General features: G+C 52.5%; 2 protein-coding genes across 2 annotated transcripts; one reads left to right on the forward strand and one right to left on the reverse strand.

Moving 5' to 3' along the window:
- Positions 1 to 32: 32 nt before the first annotated feature.
- NEFL (neurofilament light) lies at positions 33 to 5,381 on the forward strand. Its single transcript, XM_039698373.1, has 4 exons — positions 33 to 1,130; positions 2,803 to 2,927; positions 3,777 to 4,093; positions 4,812 to 5,381. Exons 1-4 carry the CDS (start codon positions 81 to 83, stop codon positions 4,997 to 4,999), a joined length of 1,680 nt encoding a protein of 559 aa, XP_039554307.1. The 5' UTR covers positions 33 to 80; the 3' UTR covers positions 5,000 to 5,381.
- A 5,226-nt stretch (positions 5,382 to 10,607) lies between these two features.
- NEFM (neurofilament medium) lies at positions 10,608 to 15,597 on the reverse strand. The gene is made up of 3 exons (XM_039698372.1): positions 14,450 to 15,597; positions 13,948 to 14,072; positions 10,608 to 12,568 (listed from the first exon to the last, which is right to left on the reverse strand). The coding sequence occupies exons 1-3, from the start codon at positions 15,509 to 15,511 to the stop codon at positions 11,200 to 11,202; spliced, it is 2,556 nt and encodes an 851-aa protein (XP_039554306.1). The 5' UTR covers positions 15,512 to 15,597; the 3' UTR covers positions 10,608 to 11,199.
- Positions 15,598 to 15,899: the final 302 nt, after the last annotated feature.

Genomic DNA, 15,899 nt, shown 5'->3' on the forward strand with positions numbered 1-15,899 from the left:
CTCTGCCCGCCCTCCCCGCGCATAAATATCGGGGTGCGGGCGGCGCCCGCCGCAGAGCCGTCGCCGGAGCCCCCGCAGCCATGAGCTCGTACGGGTACGACCCGTTCTTCCCGTCCTACAAGCGGCGCTACGCGGACAGCCCGCGCATCCATGTGTCGGTGCGCAGCGGCGGCGGCTTCGGCTCGGCGCGCTCCGCGTACTCCAGCCTGTCCGCGCCCGTGTCCTCCGTGTCCGTGCGCCGCAGCTACGCCACCTCCAGCGCCTCCAGCTCGCTGCTGCACTCGGTGGACAGCCTGGACCTGAGCCAGGTGGCCGCCATCAGCAACGACCTCAAGTCCATCCGCAGCCAGGAGCGAGCGCAGCTGCAGGACCTCAACGACCGCTTCGCCTGCTTCATCGAGCGCGTCCACGAGCTGGAGCAGCAGAACAAGGTGCTGGAGGCCGAGCTGCTGGTGCTGCGGCAGAAGCACGCCGAGCCCTCCCGCTTCCGCGCGCTCTACGAGCAGGAGATCCGCGAGCTGCGCTTGGCCGCGGAGGAGGCGACGAGCGAGAAGCAGGCGCTGCAGGGCGAGCGGGAGAGCCTGGAGGAGACGCTGCGCGGGCTGCAGGCGCGCTACGAGGAGGAGGTGCTGAGCCGCGAGGACGCGGAGGCGCGGCTGCTCGAGGTGCGCAAGGGCGCGGACGAGGCGGCGCTGGCGCGGGCGGAGCTGGAGAAGCGCGTGGACAGCCTGCTGGACGAGCTGGCCTTCCTCAAGAAGGTGCACGAGGAGGAGCTGGCCGAGCTGCAGGCGCAGATCCAGTACGCGCACCTGTCCGTGGAGATGGACGTGTCGGCCAAGCCCGACCTGTCGGCCGCGCTGCGCGACATCCGCGCGCAGTACGAGAAGCTGGCGGCGCGCAACATGCAAAACGCCGAGGAGTGGTTCCGCAGCCGCTTCACCGTGCTCAGCGAGAGCGCCGCCAAGAACACGGATGCCGTGCGCGCCGCCAAGGACGAGGTGTCCGAGAGCCGCCGCCTGCTCAAAGCCAAGACGCTGGAGATCGAGGCCACCCGCGGCATGAACGAGGCGCTGGAGAAGCAGCTGCAGGAGCTGGAAGAGAAGCAGAGCGCGGATATCTCCGCGCTGCAGGTGAGGGGTGGGGGCTGGAAGGGTCCCTGCAGGGAGGAGGGTCGGGGTCCCTCAGGGGAGGGGATGATGGGGTTCTGCGGGTCAGGAGAAGTTGGGGTTTGAAGGGTTCTGAAGATGCGGGGATGATGGGATTTGAAGATGCGGGGATGATGGGGTTTGAAGGGCTCTGCGAGTCAGGAGAAGTTGGGGTTTGAAGGTTCTGAAGATGCGGGGATGATGGGGTTTGAAGGGCTCTGCAGGTGAGGGATGATGGGGTTTGAAGGGCTCTGCAGGTGAGGGATGATGGGGTTTGAAGGGCTCTGTAGGTGACAGGTCAGGTTTTACAGGGTTCTGCAGGTGAGGGGTTTCAGGGATTTCTGGGCTCTGCAGGTGACGGGATGGACATTGGGGTTTGAAGGGCTCTGCGAATCAGGAGAAGTTGGGGTTTGAAGGGTTCTGAAGATGCGGGGATGATGGGATTTGAAGATGCGGGGATGATGGGGTTTGAAGGGCTCTGCGAGTCAGGAGAAGTTGGGGTTTGAAGGGTTCTGAAGATGCGGGGATGATGGGATTTGAAGATGCGGGGATGATGGGGTTTGAAGGGCTCTGCGAGTCAGGAGAAGTTGGGGTTTGAAGGTTCTGAAGATGCGGGGATGATGGGGTTTGAAGGGCTCTGCAGGTGAGGGATGATGGGGTTTGCAGGGCTCTGTAGGTGACAGGTCAGGTTTTACAGGGTTCTGCAGGTGAGGGGTTTCAGGGTTTTCTGGGCTCTGCAGGTGAGGGATGATGGGGTTTGCAGGGCTCTGTAGGTGACAGGTCAGGTTTTACAGGGTTCTGCAGGTGAGGGGTTTCAGGGATTTCTGGGCTCTGCAGGTGACGGGATGGACATTGGGGTTTGAAGGGTTCTGCAGGTGAAGGGATGAGTGTTGGGGTTAGGAGGGATCTGCAGGTGAAGAGCTGTTGGGGTTTGAAGGGATCTGCAGGTGAGGGGGTTCAGGGTTTGCTGGGCTCTCCCTGAGGGGAGTTGGGGTCTGCAGAGTCTCACAGATGAGGGGATCAGGTTTGTGGGTTGGTTGTTGGGGGCATCCCTCCTGGTTCCTGCCCGTGCTGCAGATAAGGCATCGAATGCCACAGAGCTGTAAAGCAGGATGTGGTGTGGAAATACCGACCCAAATCAGGATCTGAATTACCAAAATCATCCCAGACATTGGTTCTGGTACTGCTTCTCTAAAGTGTGAGGTGTTACAAAATCAGAATGCAAAATGCCCCTGATTAAGCCCAATATCCATGTGTCCATATACTGATGCAGCCTGAACTATACCAAAAAATCATGGAATATCCTGAGTTGGAAGGGATCTACAAGGATCATCAGTGGATATTCCTAAACTAAAATTAGAAAAAGCACGTAGAGGCCAAAATCAAAATGAAACAATACACAAATTTCATGGATGCTTTAGCACTTGGGTACCAGAATATTGGGCTCTTTGTGTTAAATAGGACTGGCATAATGTGGAGTAGAAAACCTGCCAGGAAGGTATTAAATGATGCTTTTTGGCTGAGGAGGGAGTGGGAGCTGTGCAGTTTCTGTCTGCTAGAGCAAGATGAAATTAAAAGGATTGGAGAAATTCCTTGTGATTATTCCTAGACTTGAGAGAACAGAATTTTACGCTGTCACTATTGTTCCATCCAACAGGATACAATCAACAAATTGGAGAATGAGCTGAGAACCACAAAGAGTGAGATGGCTCGGTACTTGAAGGAATATCAGGACCTGCTCAATGTGAAAATGGCCCTGGACATCGAAATTGCAGCTTATAGGTATGGTGGGGGATGTTTTAATGAGCCAGAGCTCAGAGCAGTTCCCATTCTCTTCAGGAGAATTCAGGTTATTTATCCTTCCCCCAGCAGAAATTTTCATAGATCTGAGGCAGAGTTTAATCTGTTCCTCCCTATGTGCACACAGAATGTTTAGCTTGACCTCAGTTCTCCATCCTGACAGATAAAAGTACCTGTTCTGTACTTGATAGTCAGTTCATGTGCACACAGAATTCTCAGCTTGGCAATAAATGACCTCAGTTCTCCATCCTGACAGATAAAAGTACCTGTTCTGTACTTGGGGAAGAGATTTTTTATCAGTGGAATTCCTCAATACCAGTGACTCATTCTCAAAATGGGAAATCCCTCAAATGCCCTCAAGAGCAGGGATTTTTCCTAACTTATAAATGAACAAATTAAATATTTTCCAGTAGAATTGCTGCTAAATAACTGTGATATTTTGTCTCAGACTCTAAGAGATTTCGATGCTGAAACAGAATTTCTGTGGAAGCCACAAGGGGGAATACTGAGAGAGCAGCTCCAAGCCTTGTCTGACAGCTCAGCAGCAAATCGTTACAGCTGCAGGGTGGCAAAATACACCTCTAGTTTCACTTGCCAGAGAGACCTGGTTCTAGAGAGGTTTTCCTGTTCCTTCCAACAAGGAAAGGTATCAATTCACCCACAGTGGGCACATCTGAAGAAACTATTCCAAGCAAATAGGGTGGCATTGGCACACAGTGCACAACTAGCCCTGCATTAATAGCCACACGTGCAGGCTGCAGGGCTCGTGGTGCCGAGCCCTGCTGCAGCACAGCCAACTCATTTCCCTTTGCTTTCCTTCCTCCCTGCTAGGAAGCTGCTGGAGGGGGAAGAGACCCGGCTGAGCTTCACCAGCGTGGGCAGCATCACCAGTGGCTACAGCCAGAGTGCCCCCACCTTCGGCAGGTCCGCCTACAGCGGCCTCCAGGCCAGCTCCTACCTGATGACCACCCGCTCCTTCCCCACCTACTACTCCAGCCACGTCCAGGAGGAGCAGATTGAAATCGAGGAAACCATCGAGGCTGCTAAAGCAGGAGAGGCCAAGGCAGCTCCTGCAGAAGAGGGTGAGGAGGAGGAGAAGGAGGAAGGAGAGGAAGAAGCAGGAGAAGAGGCTGAAGAAGAGGAGGAAGGTACTTAGAGTTACTTTTTAATCCCTTTTATTCGTGCTGCACCTTGCTCCTGTGGGATAAACCCCAGAAATCCCAATGATTATTTCTAATGATTAAAGCTCTTTCCCTTTCTAGTCCTATGAGCCAAAGGATGGTGGGGTTAAGCACATGGAATTTGCCAGGAAAGTCTGAATATGGAATGGAAGATAAGGTCAAGTGTTCAAATCAGGCAGATTATAGGTGTCCAAAACTCCCAATGATAAGTTCAGGTGTTACAGACATCCTCAAAAAGAAGGACCAAGGACATCCTGAGCTAAATATGAATTCCCAGAGAGCAGCCCGAGATAATGGGAACATCAGCTGATGTGTGGGGCTGGAATTACTGGGTTCAGTGCATGGCACCATCCCTCCTCTGCAGGCATCGCTGGCCATTGAACTGTGAGGGCTTTGTTACTGTAAAGTTTAATTATAGTGAAATTGCAGCTAATTAAAGAGCCAATCGGAGAGCAGTGAAAGATAATTCAGGTCTTTGGATAAGGCTTTAAGCACCGAGTCCAGAACTGGTATTTTTCAAGGCCATGATTTGTTTTTATGAAGTGTTTCACTCCCCTGAAATCCAGGAGAAGCTGCTTGTGCAGTTTTGCTGTAGCTGCCAAAATGTGTGGGGTTGAAGGGGATTCCCACTGAACTGGGATCAGGAATTGTACCTGGATGTGAAATGTCTTTGTGTCCTTCAAAGGTGCTAAGGAGGAATCAGAAGAAGCCAAAGAAGGTGAGGAAGAGGAAGGAGAAGGGGAAGAAACAGGGGCAGAAGAAGGGGAGGAATCCCAGGAAGCTGCTGAGGAAGCTGGTGAGGAGGAGAAGGAAGAGAAGGAAGAGAAAGAAGCAGCAGGAAAGGAAGAGAGCGAAGGCAAGAAGAAGGCTTGATCTGAGGGCAGCTTTCCATCAGAACCAACGACTGACTGAGCTCCAGCTGCAGTCTCACCTATTTAATTCAGTGATCACTGAGGTTCCAGTTCATGATTATGATGTTTCTCCCTGTGCAGAGTCTGAGTTTGCTTGCAGAGCACCCAAGGCTTGCTCCCCGAGTGCCGCATGGTTCCACGTATGAGTTCAGGGCTTCTGTCCTTCCTGGGTGACCCAGAACCTTAACATTTCAAATGGGGGGGGGAAAAAGTGGTGGGAATGAAAGGTTACCTTTAACTTGCATTTAAACTAATTCTGGAAACGGTGGGTGGGGGAAGTGATGGAGGCTTCATTAAGTACGTGCAATAAAGCAGTCAATAAAGTTCAGAAATGCTTACACGGATTCCTCGTGCATGTCCTGTGTCACTGATGCTCTTAGAAGGTTGATAAAGGTGTTTGTCCCACTCATCTTGTGAATGAGAAATGGGAAAAATCTCTTGGGGTGTAAAATTACACACATTTTATAACAATACCCTGGGGTGTGGTGGTGGCTGGGATGGATCTCACTGGCTGAGGGTGCAACAAGCACGAGCTCCCTTCTGAAAAATGGGAATTTTATCACACCAGTGCAGAGGGGAAAAGCAAATGTGGCTGTTAAATTGTGGCAGGAGGTTGTTCAGTGTAGAACAATTCAGGGTGTAGGTGAGGCTTGGAGCAAAGACTATCCTCAAAAATAACATTAAAACCAAAACAGGAGGAGCAGTTAGAAGGATGGATGGTGTAGGGCAAGGAACTGCCTCTCTCCCCCAGGTGCTGTCAGCCCTGCCTGAAGAGGCTCATTTTCTTCTGAGAGCTTGCCAGGGCCTTTTAAAGTTTTGACTGAGCTAAAAAAGGCACAAGAAAGGAGCATCTCAGCAGCACAGCCTGGCAATTCCCCAGGCCATGTCCTGTGCTCTGAGCTGTCAACATTCAATTGCCTAAAGCTGATACAGCAAATTAAACCTTGTAAGGGCAAGCACTGGGGTAATGCTGCAAATTAAACCAGTTTAAATAAACTAAACCCATGGAAATTTGAGTTAAAATAGGCATTAATGGCTGCACTAAACTTTACAGAAAGATTTGTCTGGATGAGTTTTTACACAGGATTTTGGGGTAACTTGATTTTATACACTGGTGATGTGGCATCAGTTGATTTGCGTTGGTTCTCCTCAATGGCTTTGCTCAGAGGAAAGGAAATCTCTTTTTTATACAAGTTTTAGTGGGGTACCAAAAGCATCTCCCTTTTCAGTGTTAAAAGGGTGATTAAAAAGATTATGATGTGTGAAGCAAGCACTTAAGATTATTATTTTCTTCCACATTCCCAAGAAAAGCAGCAAGAGAAAGAAAAAGAAGCTTGGTCGAACCATTCAGAAAAGCAGGAATTCCATTGACTCACAGTTCCAGTACCATTTCCAATCTTTTTTCCCTACTTTCCTAGGAGTTTGATGCTTTTGAGAACCAGAAGTAAAATAATTTTCACTTTCTTCAGCAACACCTCTTAAATATTTCTTTTTACATTTCCCTCCTTTTTTAACAGAGATTTTTCTCCCTGTATTTATGCAGAGCTATTGCTACAAAGCAGATTTTATTTTCCCTCTCCAGGACAGGGGTGAGGGGAGCTTGCAGTGCTCTTCAGAGAGAGCTTTCCAAGCTGCTGGGGATGGAGGGGAGCTGCTCCCTCGGGGTGTGACAGCCCCAGCTCCCCCAGCAGACTGTTGGGGCTGCTGCTGGGAGATAAGAAAGGAGAGCTGCTTCTGGGAAAGGAGAGCTGCTTCTAGGAACTCCCTGAGTGCTCCTGGCACTCAGCTGCGGGACAGGGGCTGCTCCCGAGGAGGAAAATCCTGCTCCAGCCCTGCTCAGAGCCCACCAGGGCCATGGAAGGCAGAGCAGAGCTGGACAGCTCGGCTGGAGAGAGCACGGACAGGGGTGGAGGGACAGGACAAGGGGGAACGGCTTCAAACTGACAGGGAGGAGGTTTGGATGGGATATTGGGAAGGAGTTCCTCTTCAGAGGACCTTGAGGGGTTGGGGTGGAATTTCCAGAGAAGCTGGGGCTGCCCTGGAACCCTGGAGGTGCCCAAGGCCTGGACAGGGCTTGGAGCAGCCTGGGACAGTGGGAGCTGTCCCTGCCCAGGGCAGGTGGGACTGGATGGGCTTTAAGGTCCCCTCCAACCCAAACCATTCCATGATGTATCAAACCCTGCCTTTCTCCAAGCACTCTGAACTCCTTTAACTCTTCAAACCCCAATTTTCCCTCCTCTTTCACGATGTTTTTTTTGCTGACAAACTCCTCCTTCCCTCAGCCCTTTGCATCCCTCTTGGCTTTGGGAAGCGAAGCTCCCAGTGCAGCCAGGGCTGCTCCAGAGCAGCCCAGCCCGAGCTGCAGCAGCTCTCCCCTCTCTGCTGCCGCCGTTCCCAGGCTGATCCCTGCTCCCTCGGTTATTTTTAATGCATTGCAGCTCCGCAGGGCTGAGTCAGCCCCAGCAGGAGCTGCAGCAGGGCTGGCTCTGCAGGGGCCACCAGGCTGGGCCCCCTCTCCTGCCCTGCTGCCCAGCCGGTGCAGGGGGAGGCTGGGCTGGGCTCCTGTGCCCCCAGCTGCTCCCAGGCTGTGGGATGGATCCTGCTGCCAGCCCTGCCTTACCTCGGAAAATCCAGGCGCTGCCTTTGACGCAATGCAGTAAAAGCTGGCAGAGGGAGGCTCAGGAGAAACTTTCACCCCAGCTGCAGCTGCAAGTGGAGCCAGAAGTGTCCTGGGGGTCTTTTCTGCTCTTTGGGTCTGGATCAGGCTGAGATCTCATCCCAGGGAATGCCCAGGGAGGTGCTGGATGCTTTCCCTGAGATGCGCTCACACCCCCTCCCACCCCTCCTCTCCCCTCACAAGGGGAGCACCACATTCTGTGCAGAACAGCCACATCCCAGAAACTCACCTTCTAATAACCAAATAATTAACAGCTCATCATTTGCTGCCATCCCAGATTGGTTAAGGATACTTTAATCCTGAAAAAGCAGCAGTAAAGCCTGAATGTGTATGGGGAGAGCACAAACCCTGATGACTGGAGAAAATTCTGGTGCCTGACTCAGCTCCCTGGCAAAAGCATCCTGTTTGTGTTTTGTAACGCTTCCCAGTTTGTTCCCACCTGGAATTTTCTTCTGGATGCTGGAAAATAACTGTGGTATCTCCACAACCCAGCACAGGAAAAAGATCCTGGTTTGGAGCCCTCCAGCTCTTGAAGCCACGGTGGTCTAAATATCTCACCTTATAAAAAATCTTCACTGTAAATTCCTTTAATTATTATTTTTCCCTTCATAAATTTTTTTCTATTGTTTAATGAACTTCTTTGTCTGAAAATAATTATTCCCATCACTGGTTCTGTGCAGTCTGGAGGAGTAATTGGTGCAGAACAGGCAAATAACATCCTATTTATGCCTCTCTGCCCGGGAATTGTGCTCTGCTTTGAAACTGTTTGATTGCAGATGTCAGTAGACAAAACCTCTTGGCACCATTAAATATTAATCAGTTCTTACAGTTTTATAAACATTTAGAAATGTGTTAACCACTTGCTTGTTCCTCTTAGGACTTGCTGGGAGCATCTGCAGGGGGAAATGGGCTAAATACACAAATCCAGTGTGTTAGAGCAGAGGGAAAAAATACACTTGTGGGTAATAACTAAAAGCTGTGAGATATTTTGGGTGGGAAAGGGGTGAAATGAGGATGTTGGGAAAGGCATCTAGCCAAGGGTTTGCCTCCCAAAAGCACCCAGGAAATGGATGTACCCCGGGTCAGTCCAGCCCCTCATCCCAGCAGCAATCCTGGATTGCCCGATGCAAACAGGAACAAACCCCCACAGATCAGGATTTTGGGGTCCCTGGAGCTGTGTCCTACCAGGACTGGACAGAAAGAAGCTGGAAAGGAATCCCAGCATGAAACCCAGCCTGGCTGGGCTCCCACCTGCCCGCGTTCAGTGTTCCCCAGTGTCCTGCTGACACCAACACTGAATCCACGGGCAAGGTGACCCTTCCTCTCCGTGCTGAAGATTCCCAGTTCCCACTGTGAAGGATGGCGTTTGCAGGTTTGGACATTTTAGTGGCTTCTAGAACTTTTTTGGAAGCACATGCACATAATTCCACGTTAAATATTGGTCTCTGGTCTAGTGCTGGTGTTCTCTTGAAAATTTTGTTTAAATCTAAGGCGAAAACAATTCTCACAAACCTTTGGGCACTTTGTGTTTTGCCACAATTTGATTTGGTTACCAAAACCAGGGGAGTGCTGAACTCCTTATCCCTAAAGTTGTTATTGTGTCACACCCACACGGGACTACCGAGAAGCTGCTGTTTAATTTGTTAACTCTAATTAAACATCACTCAGCAGCCAAGCTGTGGAGCACAGATTGCCATTACTGATAGCAGCAGGAGAAACATCCATTGGTTTGCTCTACAAAGACACCCAGATTCATTTGGAAGCCTTATCTGCTGTGGGCTCTCCACCACTTCTCCAGTGAAGGATGGGCTGAACCCTTTCAATTAAAACCTCCTTGATCTTCAGTTATTGATGGGGCGAAGGCGCATGGAAATCCTAGATTTTGATCAGACCCTCAGTCAGGCAACAGATTTCAGAGTAGTCCATGGCCTGAATCCAGGCATGAAAATATTTGCATTTCTTTGTGAGTTATGGGAGATGGGGCAGCAGCTGCAATCTTCATTTTCCTTTTAAAATGGGAAATAAACACAAAATTAATCCTATAATGACCAATTAATTCCCACATTGGAGTTGCTTTATCTTCTTCCCTTTTTTCCTTTGTCTCCATTTATTTTTCCATGTAGAATAATTTTTGATTGGCTTTGTTCTTAACAAAAGAAGAAATTAACCCCCTTGGGTTAATTACTGATTTTAGAACTATGTATTTATAGGCAGATTGAACTTTTTGATCATTGGACCCAGAGAATTAATAAGGAGGTTCCCATAAAATTAAAGCAAGAGGGGGTAAAATAACCAGAATCAAGCCTGTTCTGAGGAACTCAAGGTGGCTTGGTTGAGTTCCCTTATTGGGTTTTTGCTCAGTTAAGTGACAAACTGGTGCCACAGAAGATGCCACACCCAGCCTCTCTTCCCAGGAAAATCAAGGAATTATTGGGAAATTGGCCCTCTGTGTGTGGATGTGGGGGTGTAAGGAGGAAAATGATACTTGCAGCAGACTTTAACATTTTTTTGGCTCAGCACAAGCAGGATTGAGGACTTAGAGTCCTTTCCCTTACTAAAAACAGCAATTGCAACCCTTCTAAGCACCTCAAGGCCAGGCAGAGGTGTTCAATGGATTCCTCTTTCCTCTAGAAAATTTGGGATATGGCTCTTATTTTCTTAATCCAGCCTTTGTGTTAGAGGAAACTTGTCCATCATATCCAATCCCCAAGGCACAGAACATCCTGAGCTGCATGGGACCCCCAAGGACCATCAAAGTCCAACTCCTAGACAAATGGGAACACTAAGGAAAAGAACCTCAACCAATTATCAACCCATGCAGCTGCATTCCCATTCAGGAGAGAGCATCCAGCTGAGGGAAGGGTTTAGATTGGGAAAAAGTCACCAGAACAAGTCATGTTTTCATATTGACCTTTATTGAGCAAGAACTGCTGTGACTGTTTTACATCAAACAACAAAAGGTTGCGTACTGTGCATGTCAACAAGGTTCTCCCAGGAGCAAAAGTCCACCCTAATTGCACCAGTGAGGTAAACATAATTAGTTATAAGTAGCTTTTTTTATTTTTTATTTAAGGCTAGGAGAGTTCTGGTTCTCATGAATACTCTATTACTGTTTTCGGTTTGGTTTTGGCTCAGTTGGTTCTTTGCATAATACATCTGAACTCATTCCTCAGATACGTCCCTCCAACAGCTCAGGAAATTCAGAAAAGCTTCCTCTGCACATTTCATCTCATGCACTAGTAGTAGTAGTATTTTTTTGTAGATCCCCAAGCTCTGTGGAGGGAGTACATCTTGAGCCTGCATGCATTCCCCCCCCCTTCCCTATATTGCACGAAAAAGTAAAATACTGTGTGTCTGGAGCCTCCGTGAGAGAACCCGATCTGCTTTGAAGCCGTCACCCACATGCATTTTGCAGCTGTCTATGGCTTAACCTTTTGCACCGACCCAAGCTCTTGAATTGGTTTGAATTTTAGCTATGGTTGCTTTTATTCGCTCTCTTTAATCTCCTTTACTACAGCATGTGAAGTGACTTTCTCCACTTTCTTGGTGGACACCAACTTCTCCTCAAAGCTTTCTTCGTGCTCCTCCACCTTCTGAGTGACGGTCACCGACTTCGTGATAAACGTGGTGCCGCTGTCCCCACCCTCCCCTGTGATTTTCTCTGCTTTTTTGGTTACTACGATTTTCTCAGCCTTGTCATCCACGGGGCTCACGTCGAGGCCGTTAGTGACCACTCCCTTGTCTTCCTCCTCCTTCTCTTTGGATTCCTCCTCCTTTTTCTCCTCCACCTCCCCGTTGACCGCGATGTCCTCTTTCCTGGACTCCTTCTCGGCCTCGGCGCTCACTTTCGTTACCTTGGTGACAGTGATGGTCTCTTCCACCACAGCCTTGGCATCCTTGCCTGGGGAGGGAGGCTTCTCCGGGGTCCGGGGCTTCTCGGGAGTCACGGCCTTCTCGGGAGTGCGCGGCTTCTCCGGGCTCGCCGGCTTCTCGGGGGAGCGCGCCTTCTCCGGCGGCGCCAGCTTCTCCAGGGCCACGGCCTTCTCGGGGCTCACGGCCTTCTCGGGGGTGGCAGCTTTCTCTGGGCTGGCAGCCTTCTCGGGGGTCGCAGCCTTCTCGGGGGTGGCAGGTTTCTCCGGGGAGGTCACCTTTGGTGTGGCAGGTTTCTCTGGAGACGCCGCTTTCTCCTCCTCCTTGGCCGCCTTCTCCGCTTTCTCCACCTTCTGTTCTTTTGCTGCTTCCGCGGCTTTTTCTTTGGGGGCAGCCTTGGCCGGCTCTGTTACGGGGGATTTGGGGGGGGACTTTACAGGAGGTGATTTGACCTTCTCTGCCTTTGCTGGTACCTCTTCAGCTTTGCCCTTGGCCTCAGGTTTTTCCTCCTCTTCCTCAGCTTCCTCGCCTTCTTCCTTTTCCTCGATCTCCTCTTTTTCAGAGCCACCTTCTTCTGCGGCGTCAGATTTTGCAGCTTCTTCTTCCTCCTCTGCTTCCTCTTCCTCCTTCTCTTCCTCCTCAGCTGCAGCTTCTTGTTCTGCAGGAGCCTTCTCAGAAACTTCTTCCTCTGCAGCTTCCTCTGCTTTTTCTTCCTCCTGTTCCTCTTGCTGTGTCTTGGCTGCCATTTCTTCTGCGATGGCTGCCAGGGCATCTTCCATTTCAGACTTCTCATCCTCCACCTTCGTCTCTTCAATGATTTCTTCTACAAACTTGTGCTGGACCTTCAGCTTTGGTGGCTCGATTTTTGTTTTCTGGATTTTGGTGGATGCTATTGTGACAGATGGTTGTCTGTGTGTGAATATGGGACCAGTAATGCTTCCAGAGAAGGCACTGAATCTTGTCTCCTCACCCTCCAGCAGCTTCCTAAGGGAATCAGGAGGAGAGAAAAAAAGAAAATGAGCATAAAAAAAACCAAAAATAAGGGACAGCTATGGGAATAATGGTGTCTGTCCCACCCTTGGAACTGCCCAAGGCCAGGCTGGACAGGGCTTGGAGCAGCCTGGGATAGTGGAACCCTGCTTTGGCATGGGTTTTAAGGTCTCTTCCATCCCAAACCATTCAAGGATTCTATAATATTTCCCTGCTGCACGATTCCCCTGCCAGCAGGATGGAACCAGTTTGCTGTGGAATGTGCTGGAACCGACCAGGGCCATCCACTGCTCACAGCCCCAGCCCAGCTTTCCTTGAATCTGCTCTTTTTCGAAACTCACATTCAGCAGTTTTTAGCTTGGTTTTGCTTATAGCTCATGTGGCACCTTCAGCGAACAGATAAAATTCATCTTTATTGTCAGAAAGCTTCATTATGGCATAAATCAGCAGGGATTAGGACAAACTAACTAATTGAGTAGGATTCATTATGACTTAGGCAAACAGAACTTGACACAGCCAACAGACCCAAATCAAATATTGTGTCTGAGACAGTCACAGCTGATTAGAGCACATGCTCTAATTTAATAATTTGGGCATCCCCCTTTCCTTTGTGGGAATATGAGACCTGGAGGCTTCAGCTGACTTTGGCAGCAGGCAGCTACAGCCCCTGGGGTGTCTGTGTGTCTGAACAACCTCAGAAATTTCAACAGATCTGGAGACGGCGGTGGTTTTTTTGTTGTTTTTACTTTTCTTCTATTCAAATGTTTTTCATCTAAGCCTGTGACCCAGAAAAATCAGGAGCTCTCCAGTGAGAGTTCTGAAGCGATACAGAGGAGACTAAAAAAACCTGCCAGGTGATGGCAACAGCAAGCAACGTTCAGCTCGAGATTAGAGCAGATGCCTCTGAAGGAAAGTTGAGCAAGAAAAGTAAAAGTGTTTGTGACAGACAGATCAGCACTCACTGCCTCAAACCATGATCAAGCAAATTCACTGTCTCTCCCAGGCGATAAAAGGGAACTCTGGTGACAAGCCCGGCATCTGCAAAGCAGACGGGAATTAAAAATAACCTCGTCTGTCGCTGCACCTCCTGCTCGTGCAGCCAAGGACAGAATGCGGCACGGGAGCCGCCACCCTGAGTCACGCTGTGCTGTGCCCGCGGGGCTCGCTGGCAGCTCCGCCGCTCATTAGCTGGTCCCTAATGACCTTCTGGGCTCTCACTGGGCTGGCTAATGGCTGCGGCGATGTAGCCAGGCTCTCATTTCACCCGTGCTCACTGCATGCAGATATTTCTTAGCTGTGGTAAGGCTTCCTGAGCCAGCAGCATCCGCAGTGCTATTAATATTCCAGACATGCCTGCAAAGATCCCACTGTACCTGTATGCAGCAATTTCGATGTCCAGGGCCATCTTGACATTGAGGAGGTCCTGGTACTCCCGCAAGTGACGAGCCATTTCCCACTTCGTTCCTCTGAGCTCGTTTTCCAGCTGGTGAATCGTGTCCTGCAAGGGAGACGCACAAACCCCCTGTGACACAGACAGAGACCGCACGCGGGGACAGAGCGGGCAGAACTTCTCTGAGGGGACTTTTAGAAACTCTTCCCCCGCTCGGGGAGGCAGGGCTGCCATCAGAGCAGGACCCACCCGCTCCCACCGCAGCATCGTCCCCCTGCGGTCCGCATCCCTGGCTGCGGAGCCGGCACCGGGCACCTCCCGCACCCCTCCTGCCACAGCGGGCACGGGCACCTCCCGCATTTCCCCCTCCCAGAGCCGGCACCTCCCGCATCCCTCCCACCGCACCTCTCCCGCTCCCTTCTCCCGGAGCCGGCACCGGGCAGCCCCGCCGGGCTCGGGCCGGCCCCGCGCCGCCTCCCGGGTACCTGATAGGTGGTGAGGTCGTTATTGTGGCGCTCCTCGATGTCGCTGAGCTGCCTCTCCAGCGACTCCTTGGTGCCGCGCACCGACTCGAGCTCGATGCTCTTGGACTGGAGCTGCCGGCGGTACTCGGCGATCTCCTCCTTGGCGGAGCGGATCGCCTCCTTGTTCTGCTCGGCCGCCTCGGTGAGCTTGGCGTAGCGGCACTTGAACCACTCCTCGGCCTGGTGCATGTTGTGGTCGGACTGGCACTCGAGCTGGGCGCGGATCTCCTTCAGCGCCGTCGTCAGGTCCGTCTTCAGGTAGTCCTTCCTCTCCACGGTGGCGTGGGACGCCTGCAGCTGCGCCAGCAGCTCGGCCACCTCCTCCTCGTGGTTGCCCCTGAGGAAGGCCACCTCGTCCTGCAGCGACTGCACCTTCTTGTCCAGCTCGGCGCGCATCAGCGAGGCCTCCTCCATCTCCTTGCGCAGGGCGCGGATCGTCGCCTCCGTCTCGTCGCGCAGCCGCGCCTCATCCTCGAAGCGCTCCCGCAGGCGCTGGATGTCCTCCTCGATGTGCTCCGAGTCCAGCTGGATCTGCGCCTTCTCGTGGCTCACCTGCTCCAGCGCCCCGCGCAGCTCCCGCAGCTCCTGCTCGTAGGCGTCGCTCAGCTGCGCCCGCCCGGCGTGCTTCTGCCGCAGCGCCGCCAGCTCCGCCTCGATCTCCTTGTTCTGCTGCTCCAGGTAGTGCACCTTCTCGATGTAGCCGGCGAAGCGGTCGTTGAGCCCCTGCAGCTGCTCCTTCTCGTTGGAGCGGCTCAGCTTGAGCTCGGCCGCGCCGTTGAGCAGCGAGGACTGGCTCACGTCCAGGCTCTCGGCCGAGCTCAGCACCGTGGAGCCGTAGGCGGCCCGCGGGCCGCCCAGGTTGGGGCGCTTGTAGGAGGAGGACACGGTGCTGCCCGAGCCCCGCGACCACGACTGCGAGCGGAAGCCGCTGGACGGGGACGCGCTGGCGCGGCTGTAGGTGGCCCGGGTCTCGGTCACCCGGCGGTACGAGGGGTTGCCCAGGGGCTCCATGGTGTAGCTCATGGTGGGGTGCTGGGGGCGGCGGTGCGGGGCTGCTCTGTCCGCCGCCGCCCCTTTTATAGCCCCGCCGGGCGGCTGCGGGGCGGCCCCGCACACGTGTGCGGGGGGCGGCTCCCCCCGGCCCGCCCCGCGCCCCGCCCCGGCTCCCCCTTCCTTCCCTTCCCTTCCCTTCCTTCCCTTGCCGTCCCTCGCCTCGTCCCGGCCGCCCCTGCCCGGCCCCTGGCGCCTCCCCGGTGCCCCTTCCCCGCTCCCTGCCCCCTCCTCCCCACTGCCACCCACTCCCCCCCGTCTCCGCTGCCCCCGCTCCCTCCTTTCTTCTCCTGCCCCCTTCCCTTTCCCGTGTTCCTTCCCTCTTGCCCTGCTTCTTTCTCCCCCCTCGCTAGGCCAGCAC

This window comes from Passer montanus, unplaced genomic scaffold (assembly GCF_014805655.1).
Source record: "Passer montanus isolate IOZ18808 unplaced genomic scaffold, ASM1480565v1 scaffold123, whole genome shotgun sequence".
NCBI classification, from domain to species: Eukaryota; Metazoa; Chordata; class Aves; order Passeriformes; family Passeridae; genus Passer; species Passer montanus.